General features: G+C 39.4%; 1 protein-coding gene across 3 annotated transcripts in view; it reads right to left on the bottom strand.

Moving 5' to 3' along the window:
• Positions 1 to 12,664, bottom strand: part of CD247 (CD247 molecule) — a 56,754-nt gene that overhangs the window by 18,443 nt on the left and 25,647 nt on the right. Inside the window, exon 1 of one of the 3 annotated variants that reach the window (XM_014947164.1) lies at positions 11,108 to 11,130. The exons of the other annotated variants lie outside the window; for them this stretch is intronic. Coding sequence (XP_014802650.1) covers positions 11,108 to 11,126 — 19 coding nt within the window. The 5' untranslated portion in view covers positions 11,127 to 11,130. Of the gene's footprint in view, positions 1 to 11,107; positions 11,131 to 12,664 lie in introns of those variants that run through there. 3 annotated transcript variants of the gene reach the window in all.

Raw genomic sequence — 12,664 nt, forward strand, 5'->3', positions numbered from 1 at the left:
GGAAACTTTCCCATCACAGCAATGCGAGCTGAGGGTGGAGGTGCTGGAGGGAGAACTGCAGCTACCAGGCTGTTTGCTGAAGTAAGTTGGCCCATGAGCAATTCCTTGTGTTGCAGCCAACATGGAGCACAGTGGTGACAATTACAGGAACTGTCCTTGATGTATGGACAAAGCCATGACCATCATATGCTCATCACAGGTAATCCTACTGGGATGGAACCAATTTTCCTCTCCTTTCTCCAGGATCAATTTCCACCTAAGCTCCCTTACAGCACCAGATCTAACCTGTGCCAAAAGAGCAGGTGTCAGGAAGGGCACCAAACCCTCAGTAATGAAAGCCATGCACTTTTTTAGGTTAAGCCTGTAACAAATTTTTGCAAAACCCAGGTGGCTGTTATCCAAGGCTTTCAACGGATTCCTCATGTACTGTTTTTCATCAGATACGTACCATGACTGAATCATAAGTAGGGTAGACATGCAAAGGCATGGAAAGATTGCAAGATTTACTTTAGCTTATCTAGCAGGAGAGCTGGGAGTAGACTGTATTAAGACTTGCAAAGTCTCAAGATGTTTTGATTGCAGTCCCTGTATAGACATCCACTTGCAAGAAGACTTCTGAAGCCAAAAAAAAAAAATTACTAGCGAAGTTTGGTGTCAAGCAGAGAAATAGTTAAATCATCTTACAGAGGCAGTGGCAGCCTCAGGTTATCAGGCAGGAAGAAGGTTGTACCGGCCCCAACGGCTGAGGCTCCATACGTTGTAGTAGCTACACACATCGCAGAGGGACAGCTTTCGGAACAGGCCTTCGATCCCCAGCTGCTGACCCACTTAGTGGAGAGCCATGTGTGTCATGTCCTGCCTTTTCTAAAAGATGGATAGACAAAACCCCATGCAACAGCAGTTACATACTGGGTAAAAAGAAAGGTTGATTAAGCGTTTGGTTTAATATTAATTCCCTGCATATCCGTTCTGCATTATTGCTCATGAAAGCTTCGCAATAATAATACCATTGGGGAATATTCCACCCTGAAAACAACACCCTGAACACGAAGCACTTCACAGACCTCATAAAAAAGAGCCAACAAACAAACTATCACAAAATGGAAATATCTCAAGAAACCTTGCCTGGTATTCGACGGTGCCCTTCAGCAAAGGGTCCCAGAACAAACCCTAACTCCACAGACCCCCACAAGTTCCCTTGAGAAAAGAAGGAATTGCTTCTTCCACCTCTGAAGTGTTCTTCCTCTAATTTGGGAGCGTTCACATTGCCATAGTATGTAGCAACTATACATCTAAAATTCTGCAGCAAAGTAAAATGATGCTAAAGAGAAAGGGCATTAGTTACAGATCTGCAAGGGGCCGCGGGGGCATGGCTTTATGTCCCCACTAACACCTCACCGCGGAGGCCTGTGCTCCTCTGCCAAGTGATACAACAGTGGCTAGTACGCCTCCATCGGTACATTTTATTACAAGCCATCTGAGGGACTACACCCAATTTTAGAAAACCTTAATCTCAGATTGCATTACAAGATAAGAAAAAAAAAAAAAAAAGGCTACTTTTTGAGACCTACTTTCTCATACATAGGTAGGAAATGGCAGATATGAAGAGTCTATATATAGATTTTTGACTGCATTAAGGACTGTTAAAAAGCAATGCATTCTCGTGGCAGATTGGGGGAAATAAGAGGAAATAATTTCCTTATTAATGACTTTAAGCAATACCCTTATTTTGCCACCCATAAGATAGGAGTATCAAAAGTATTATTTTAATGTAGTATGTTTTCAATATCTCATACATGAGGAGTCAGAGTGTTAGTGCCTTCTTAATTGCTTCTCTATGGATAGGCAAACTTGTGGAAAAAGCAAAACAAGGAAAGGAGGACTCCAAGATCTCATCAGATAGAAAATTTCCTGTATATTCACCTTCCTGTACCAATGTTTGTGACTGAGATGAAAGTAAACAATTATGCTTTACCCATACCTACAGCACATGCAACTAATATTAAAATTTATCAAGTTAATTCTGGCATTCAATATATACCTTAAAATATATCTCTACATCACCACTAACAAACAAGAAGTGTTAACAGAGGTATCTGTTAGCCATTGAACTACTTTTGCAAATATTAAGTAAAGCCTCCAATCATGCCCGCTATCTATTCTGGCAGTTAATTTCTATTGCATTAACTATATTTTTTCCAATTTTCATTGGTCATAATAACTACTGTGCTGAAAGGGAATATGAGAGCTTCCAAGCAAGGCTATCTAAAATTATTAAGAATACCAAACTTAAGAATATAATGGTGCAGGGTTAGGAAAAAAATAAATCACAATTTCTGCTGCTTAATACAGGTATTAAAATTGCCTTTTTTTGTAAAGTAGAAAATCCTCAGCATTGTAGACTTTTTGGAAAAGCATTTCTTTTTTTTGGTTTTAAATTTTTCAGTGTTATTTGTTGTTGACAGTCCAAGTAGCTACTCTGTATTTAAACTTATGTCACAGACCTACTAATAACATTAAATCCTTTTCCAGAAGAGGCTCAATCTCAGAGTTCATTTGCTAATAATAATTATTGCAATAAGTGCAATATTGCACAAGACTTTAAAGACCTATAGCAATGCTCTGGGTCAGCTTGTCTGAAAAGCACAGACAAAATTCTGCACTCCCTCTATCCAAGAAATCTCCATCAATTCCTGCAAGCATTTCATGACAATGTGACTGGCTCATGCTCAAAAAAGGGTGGGATGACAACAGGACAACACACTAAAGAGTCTGAGTTTTCATATTGTTCTTAAATGGGCTGGTTTCAGAGGGGCAGAAGAAGAAAGTGTTTGAACATTAACATACTGGGATTTTTGCAGATCTTTTCTGTAGAGGAAAAAGCCAACAATATTCAACAGTAGCACTCAATCCATGAGAGTTAGTACTAGAGTTTGACATCAGTCCACCAAAATGAACACTGCAGGATCAACTTTGTTATACTGTCAAACACATATGATAGAGATGGGATTTCAGAGGTTGATCTGTATTTGCATTAAACTGGGAACAGGTTGAATTATAGACATATAAAGTTAGCACAAACAGGTGGGGGGAAAAAAAAAGCTATTGAATTCACTCATCATACTAATTTGTATTCTCTGTTTCATATGCCCAGGTGCAAATCTCTGCCTCCTCTCCTGTTTCTGTTTTTATTCCTACACTATAAAAGAAAAATTCCAGCATCTCTGAACATGCCTTAAACCTTCTCCAGCCCTCACATCCCTGCAGGTCACACAGCTCCATCCTTGCCCAGTGGTGCTATTTGCTGCAGAGGTCCATCAGCCGGCCAACGGCAGCTCAAACCAAATAAGTCCCTGCTGAGCTCCTGCTGCTTCCACGCAGGCTCTGCCTTGAGTTTCTCCCTTCATCCAGCATGAAACCTGGAGAAACTTAATTGCCTATTGAAACCTCAACACCTCTGTTAAATTCGGTGGAAATGAACCAACTGACAAAGACAGTGACTGCATAAGTTGATCTTATTAGGAAACAGGGCTGATAAGAACGCTGCTATAAGCTACAGAGCTGATCTTATTTGTCAAGTTTAGTATGCCTACATCATACTTCGTAAAGCATGCAGAAACAGAGGGGCCCTTTTCTGAAAAGCTCTGTCTAGGTCATGTACATCAGTACAAGGAATCTAGAAAGGTGAGATATCATCAGCAATGTAAACTAATTTCATTTACAGCACTGAATTTATCCTTTTGGCTTTTCTTTGGGATTTTTCAGGAAAAGATTTTCCAGAAACACCGCACACAGAAATCCCTTCTGGTTGTTTAGGACTGGATTTTGTTTTGCTTTACTTTCCTGGAAGAATGCCATAGCTATTTCTAGACCATTTACATTCCTTGTGTTTATTCATTGTGTCTTAATGTAGACAAATATCTCTCAGCCACTTACCAGATATAGTTTACAGAACAATTATGTTCATGCCTTAGAGTTTTAGAGCATGTATCTGAAACAGCCACTTAAGATGGATATTATGTTCAGTCTGATTTTTCTCACTCCAACTAATTTCGTAAGCGTAGAATTATGCGTTGCAAAATCAGTACACTGATCTAATTGCTTGCCAACCTCGTAAAACATATTTCTTTTAAGGTCTTTAATGCAGTATCTGAAATGGGTGAAAATTTTCTAATTATATTTACTTTAAGCACCCCCTTTTTCCCCACTAAAAACCTTATTGGGAAGCTTCTGAGGTGTGCAGACAGATAAAAAGACTGCCTGAAAACTGTATTTGTTTACTTTCTATGTGCAGCTGAGATGGAGTTAGAATGCAAAGGAAATTTATACAAGCTCCATTTTTCATAACACTTGGAGCTTAGGTAAGCTTCATTCGAAGCATAATGTCGGAAAGTGCAGTTACAGAACTGTTGGATGTTGGAAAGATTGCCAAATGATCAAATGCCCAAAGGAAATAAATTTTCTCCTAAACATGAAAAGGGTCCTTAGCTTTACATTTACTTTTGTTATGTAGTCTCTGTGAAAACAGTTCTTCTACTTCTGTGCATTAAAATTTCTTCTTGCCACAGAACTGCTCATTGTATATTGTACTGCTTAAACTAGGTAACACAAAGTCGTGCTGCCCAGATAATGCATGGGCTTGTATAAAACAAAATAGTGTTCTCCCTCAACACAAGTGCTTTTTTGAGATTAACTTTGATTAATCCATAACTCATTCACATTTGGACTTAGCGTGTGTTCCATTTATGATAGAGGGGAAGAGGGAAGGTACTAGGGACAAATATTACTTTGAGGTGCTTTGAGGTAACCTAATTTGTGCCTCCAGGAGTTTCAAGTATATGCAAGCATGGAATTAATCCCATTAAGCAACCCACCAGTTTAGCCATTTGATGTGCATTAATTATTTCAATCTATCCCTTGAAAACTGTTTGGAGAAGTTACTCTGTTTTTACAAAGAAAGTAAAGCTATTCAAACCTATAGCACTCAAGAGGATTATAGTCAGGTTTATCGCATCCAAATGGAGGAGGAAACACAAGTGAATGTAAATAAATGGCCCTGTTTTCTTCCCACTAAAAACCAGGTTCTGTAATGGGATAAATTCATTCTCCACACCATTGATTTCAACAGAAGTCGGCACAGGCCATTTAATTCAATGAGAATAGGTTTAGTCCCAAAGCAAACATGCACACACAAGAAACATGTAGTGATAAGCAATCATTAAAAGGCAGAAATAAATGTTTTTTCTAACAATATTCATTATACAAGAAATCTTTTCTTACTGTAACAAAATTAAGTTTAAGGAGCTCTAATGCTCTAATATTTTTTTCTGGGAAAAACCCCTTCTTTACTCTTTAATTTTGCTGTCTTCCATTCTGCTTTCAGATTAAGTTTATAATTTGTTCTTCTGCAATTTGTTTTCATATGCCTATACATCAAGGCCAGGAAAAAAAAAAAGTTGTCTCCAAACCCTTAACTTAAAAGAGCATTATTTTTATAGAAATACACCCCAAAGCGTGTATTTCTATTTTATCAACAAAAACTAGCAATAGTTTACTCAAAGTCCATTGCAAGAACTAAATTAGAATGATTTACTACACGGCAAAAAAATCCAGGAAGGACCAGATGATTCAGGTCATTGCACAGGACCAAATGTATGAATGCAATTCTCCAAACAATTTCATTGAGAAACAGCATAGTACATTCAGAAGATACAAAGGTCTAAGAGAAAGCACAAAGCAAAAGAAGTCTGGCTTTGTAACCTGCTCTATCTGATACTGTTTAAAATACTAACCCGATGCACAAAGATTATGGGGAAAAATTCACTATGTATATGTCCTGTCAGTCAATTTTCAGCTTGGACACAACACAAAAAGTCATTACCTAACAGATTCCATGCAGTCATCCGAAATTTCTAGAATACGATGGCATCCACTGTCACTAGTGTGTTTTTATCTGAATTAGATGCATACATACAGATGTAGACACAGCTACAGCTGCAGAGCAAACATTATTTTTAGTTAAACAAATACAACGCATTTCATATGCAGGAGAAAACACTGAAGAACATTTCAACAGAGAAATAATAAGCAAAAGTGCATAGACATAAGATAATTTTATTTTACCAAACTAGTGCCGTAAACCCCCTACAGCCAAATTTCCTGGCTACAAGTCTCATTCTCCTTCAGTGCCCCACCGTTATGTACCTCCGTCTCACAGGTTTATGATCAGACTACTTAAGGTCCCTAAAAAAGAAAAAGTCCAACCACCCGCAACAGAGAAAGTATCTGTTCAGGTATTTTATTACCATTATCAATCAGTGATCCAAACCCTACAGTTTTAAGACATAGTTCACCACCTTGGAAGAAATATTTCTTCTCTTTTCTCTATCACATTTCTAGCACTAATTAATATAATATTGGCAGCATATAAGGCAAAAAAATGCTTAACAAATCTTAGGCAAAATTATTATGTATTCTTTAGGAACAGTAAATGAATGACAATTTTATGGTGAAATTTATAGCCTAAGTAAAGCTAAATAAAGTATCCCACTGAATAACCTGCTTCACTTAAAATTCTCAGCTGACTGCGTGCGGCATAAAAATACCCTGTAGATAGGCTGTTCAGAGATTAGTATTTCTGCAGCTTTTCAGAGATTACATTGAATTCTGCAGCTGGTTGTGCTATCTGCAGAGTAACCTGATAACAGATACCATGCACAATTAGAACTCATGGACAACCAATTTGTAATTCAAGGCATAACCGAATAATTAAGATTTTTAAAGAAATCATATTTCAAAGTTAGTTGTACTTTCAGTTTTTTATGAAGTGTCAGTAAATTATATTTTAAAAACAAAATAAACTCTGATATTTCAATTTATCCTAGCAGATTAGTGCAATTCTAGGGAAGGGATTACATTTGTCTGTTTGCATAGACTTGCTTTTAATCAAGATCATATTCCTCTTCTGCAAACTGAGGGCAGATGAACGATCAAGTTCTACTAGCGTACCAGCAACTTAAATTTTACCATCCATGCAGTTACCTATCAGTGCTGAAATTGATAATAAAAGCTCTAATCAAAGTTATTAACACATGTAGGTCAACTTGTGAATTCTTTTGACTCCCAGAAACCCTGACCAACTCTACTAATTACCACAGAAAGGTTTTGTGCTTATTCTAGCGTGGCTGATTACACCCGCATTTTAATGGAAAAAATGTATAGCCATTTTGTTCAATAGTTGCCCACTTTGCAAGTCATAAAGCAAGATTAATATACTTATTTTCAGTCAGGGATTGTATTTTATTTTTATTATTGAGCAGAAGTGTAAAAATGAAAGAAATCAGTTCTGCATGCTGCTTGCAATTTTATAGAGAATTTGGCAATACTGTCCCAGTCGTTTGTATGAGAGTTCCTCAAATCGCAAACGCACCGCTCTAAGTCAGAAGAGAAGAACCCTAGCGGTTTCAGCAAAATCATGTCTGATTTTATTTAAAAATATACTTTGTAGCCTTATTAGGTTACACATGAATGGAAATCTCTAGAAAAGGCATTGACGTGATTATTATGTGTTGAAATCAGAATGATCCTACCCAAACAAATGATGCACAAAGCTCCTGGGTACTTGTCAAAAGGCTGAGAAAGAGTGCATTTTATGCAGATAATCTTAACAGCAGAAAAAGACAGAAAACCATTAAAATTACTTCATTAAATTATTTTTTATAGTTACCTACAGACTATTCAGTATTTCTCTTATTCTTTAAAATTACTCTGTACTGTAAAAACTTAGACAAAATAGGACTTCTAAGCATGAAAAAGCACTCACAGTTGAATGACATTCTCAGTGCCAATCAGGATAGTTCAGAGAGGAACAGAAAATGCAGAGCCATGACATCAACCAAGGGCACCCTTTTATGCTTGTTGTCCCCCCTGGGCATTGCACACTAGACGCTCTCCGGGCTGGTTTTAATAATAGCTTTATAGCCATAGTTAAGTAGAGAATGCCTACTTTATTATCCTTTGCAGACAGATAAATCACATTTCTTACACCTATCCAACTTGCTCACCTCTATGCTACAGCTTTCCATCCTGGCCACTAATAGTCCTTTTATCAGATTTTGTCGGTAACGATACGTGTCTCTCCGTAGATGCTACACAAGACTATAGATACTGTATGACTTCTCTTTGCCCTTCTTTTACATTCTAGGTACTCTGTACTTTCATCAGAAAGGATCAGGTCTGTGTTTCAGTGTGGACCATACAAATCAGAGCTCCATTCCATACTTCCAGAACACCAAACACGTTTTCTTGCTCCAGCACCTTCCTGCTGCATGGCGGTGCAGCCTTGGAAAATCCCCCATCATTTACCACAGAGAGCAGCTCTGCACGCGTGCTGCATGGCACCAGTGTCAGGGCTAGCAGGCCATTTTCGGGAACTCCTCAGGAACTGTTTGCCTGGCAGTTTGCCATGATTTTTCTGGTTTACTTTCACCAGCCAATAGGTCAGTGAGGAAGGGAACCTGCTCCCTGCGCCTGCGCCCCTCCAGCACTTCACAACCCGCTGCGCTGCACTCCATTGCCATAACACAGGCTGGATGCTTCTTTAGAAATTTCCATCCTCTTTGACTCTTGGGGACATGTTTATATCAGTAAGATCAAGTGCTTTTTTTTTTTTCTATTCCATTTCTTCAACCTTTCTTCCTTGTACATGGCAACTGATTTCTGGTAGCCCTTACAGTATTTCCACAACCCATCTATGAAGCTGATTATGAAATGGCCTGAACATTCTTGTTACACAGATTTGTTCCCATGCTCTGAGAGAATCACAGGGGGCCACGTTTGCTTGTCTGACAGCAACCACAATATTCATGCCCACCGAGTCCCTTTCACTTGTAAGCTGCAGTGACGAAACAGAGCTCACGGTCCCTCACTCACGCACACCTCAGCCCCTTTGAAGCCTCAAAGCGAGACATTACGCTTCCCTTAGACAGATACGTATCTACCCCCCTACACACCCGCCCCAGCAAACACACATCTGAGACTTTTGTTAGCAAAGACAGGCAATACCAGGTGTGTCTGAGAAAGCACTTGCTGAAAGCTGCTGTAACCGAGCTAGAAATCATTACCTCAGAATAAAGTAAGTGTAGGAGAGGGCTTTGTAATTTCAGAGCTCTTCAGCCTCTCTTTTTACAGGAATGAATACAAAGCGAAGTGCCTCACTAAAACAGGGCAACACCAACATAGTGTTTTCCTTACATCTGGGTCACAGACATCATTTTCCCAAACGCAGGACTTCAAGGAGGCTGGAGCGAGCAAGCGATCCTCTGAGACATGCCGTGAACGATCAGATAGGTGACCCCATTGACACAAGAAGCAGCAGGAATGTCTGGGATCAGTGTCCCACCTCTGCTAAGTGTCAGACCCTGGAGAAAGGCTGCATAGGTTTTCAACCAAACAAGCATATCGCCAACCCCACTACACAGCATGGCACAGCATGGTTTTCCTTTGAAGTGTCTGGCTCCAAAGATAGCCCTTTCGACACCCTGAAGGCAATACGTATGTGACGCAGTCTTATACACCAACGCGCTTCTCTCTTTTTTTTTTTTTTTTTTTTTTTTTTTAAAAAAGAGGGGGGGGGAAAAAAAAAAAAAAAAAAAAAAAAAAAAAAAAAGTTCTAGGAAAAATATTAAACCCCTCTCTTTTTTTTTTTTTTTTTTTTTTTTTTTTTTTAAGCAAGATGGTGGTGGCAAGGGGTTGTTTGTTTGTTTTCAAAATGTGGGTGTCTTCAGACAGTCAGTCTGTCTGGAGAGTTCAACAGAGAGAACCAAATGCCTTGACATCTGATGTCCTGGACCTCTGCTGCCTGGGCTGAAGAATTCAGCTCTTAGCACATCCTGGGAGCTTGGAGAAAAAACCACACTAAACCATCCCGTGTTACACAGCCAGATTAGTGTGCAACAGGGCAGCGCAAGTGCAAATGCTGCCCCACGGGCTGAGAGAAAAGGAAGGCTACAAGGTTGCTTTTTCTTCTTTTTTTTTTTTTTTTTAATAAAAGGCAAAACGCAGATCTTTTTCCAGAAGGCAGCTTTGACTTTGGAATTGAAAAATGAAATTGCCAGAGGGAAAAATAAATTCACATCTATACAGAGTAACCACTGATACACAAATTCTCTCTCCCTGTTTTTATAAGAAGCACCCAGAATAGCAACGTGAATTTTCTGAATATTTCTTGCCAACTCCCACTGCTTTATAATGAGCAACTGTAAGGTTTCAATCTGAATAATTGACTTTATAGATTTAGGGAAAAATAAGTCAAGCTACTATGTCAAAGGGCAAGAAAGCCCTGTTTGTGGTCCCGGAAAGATACTATATTGGCTCCCATGAGCAAGCAACAAAATGCAGCTTCTGTCACTCAGAAGCCAGAATAAGGATCCAGAAGTTCAAATTCAAGTCTTATGAGGTTAGACTATAATTTTCTCATAAGAAATACAAATTCTAGGTAGTCACAAGATACAGAACTGCTCACAGAGCTGCAGTATTTTAGAACTTATATTAGCTGCAGTCAGAAATGCAAAGACATCACAAAATATTTGTATCTGAATGTTTTCTGCTTATACAAGGAGATTAAGCCACGTCATTCCAATCACGTGGTGGAGGTGGAATAATCAAAATAAAAATCTATACCGAACTTTTGATAACTATCTTCAATTCAACAACATTGGTTTTGCCTTTTCCCTATTATTTTGCATTTATGCTACCTCAGAGCATTCTGCTCCTGAAGTCACTATTGATAAGTCAGTGACAAATACACTGAAAGAAATACAGAGATATAATAGGATTCTACTCTGATGCCATCTTTCAGAGCTGTAGGACTTGGCTAAATCAGCGGTACTATTCAGTTTAAGTGAGCACCTCAAACTTTTTGGTTCACCCATTGCATATTTTCTCTTCACTTAGGTGCAACATGCTAGCCATCTTTCCCTTTCATATAAAGATACATGCAATGCCATATACCAAGGGTGTATGTGCATACATATCTACACACACACACATATATATGAGGGATGTGTGGTGCATCCATGTATGTGCATATATATAGACCTGCACTCACCCCAGCTGTTTCTTCTCATTGCCTTGGTGGGTTACAGACCAGAGCAGGGAGGATGCTCAGCATCTCGGGCAACACCAGTGACTTTCAGTCAGGCAGATGCATGTGTGAAAGGAGAAAAGGGTTCAGGAGTGAAGGGAGCCACCTGCCCTGCTTTGCCTCCCCCACCTCACCAACAGGAGGGTGCCGGGGACCGCAGTGCAGAAGAAGTTGCACCACTTTTGAAAGCGCACAGACCTCCCACCTCCCCAGGGGTTTCCTTCTGCGGGGTCCCTTCCACTCCGGGCTGTGCTGGAAGAGCATGCCTATCACTAACATGAAGCCACCTTCAGCACCCACCAAGCCTGGTTTTACCTCTGTGTCACTCTTGCCTCTTTTCACATCAGTGTCTGGTAGGAAAGGAATGGAAAGAGTTTGGAGAAGGGTGATAAGAAGCTGGATAATAGCAGGAGAAAGAGTCAGAAAGCAGCTATGGAAAAGAAGAGTAAGCAGCTTTAAATGGATTCATAAAAACAGACAATAACATATTTTCCACTTGAGTGGAGAGTCACTGCAGATTCATTCATAATTTGACTCCTGTATTTAAAGGAAGAGACCTAAGCAATAGAGAAAAAACAGCGGAAAATTAAACTATTTCATCTATTCAGCATTTTCAGTCCTATTCTTGCTGTTGTTAATCACCCCTACCAGTGGGCAAGCCCTGCCTCCAGCTCAGGAAGCATCCCTGAACATGCCCACACAGCCAGGGGACAGCTGCACTCAAGGATACCACTCACAAAGAGTGACCAGGCTGTTCTCCGTGGCCAAAATCTGTAATTTGCTGGTCAACAGAGTGATGTTTTGTTTGCTAGCACTCCTGGAGTGCCAACTAGACCACGTCAGGGACATAACGTTCAAAACAACATGCACGTGTTAATACTCCCACCTGTGTGCTAGCCCTCTCTAATCCACTATTATGTACTTCAACAAACTGTTTTCTGGTACCTGTGTTATCATAGGCAATCAAAAATGCTACAAACTACATTCATACCTCCCACCCTGAGATCGTGAGAGAAAAAGAGTAGCATTCTCTCTTTTCTTTCTAATCAGACTATTTGCCATGCACTCTGTCAAGTTCTTCTGTAATTGGCAAGTTAAAAAAGAATATACGTGTTTTTCTGAAGGAAAAACCTAAAGATACAGGCAATCGCTTGAACCCCAGCAACCTAGCTTTCAAGAAAAATTATCACCTTTTAGAGACAGGTGAGAAATTAATGACAGCCTCTTCAGAGGGTAAAGAAAATCAGGTTAATAAATGAACTCAGTATATGGTATCTTAGGCTACTAGAGAGTTTCTGTGGTGCTTTACAGAGTTGTGTTTAATATCTTAACCGCATGGAGGAAAGAACTATAAAACCAGTTGTTATGTTTATAATAATGCAAGCTTCTCAGTACTTGTTAAGCCCTGTCACCACAGTCACAGAAGCTAAGATAATCAATAAGCCAAAACCAAAGTCTCTGAGAGAGCGCATGTTGCAGCTTTCCTTCAAAGTACTGCACTACTCTAGCCCAGAACTGTCT

This window comes from Calidris pugnax, unplaced genomic scaffold, assembly GCF_001431845.1.
Source record: "Calidris pugnax isolate Ruff unplaced genomic scaffold, ASM143184v1 scaffold95, whole genome shotgun sequence".
NCBI lineage: Eukaryota > Metazoa > Chordata > Aves > Charadriiformes > Scolopacidae > Calidris > Calidris pugnax.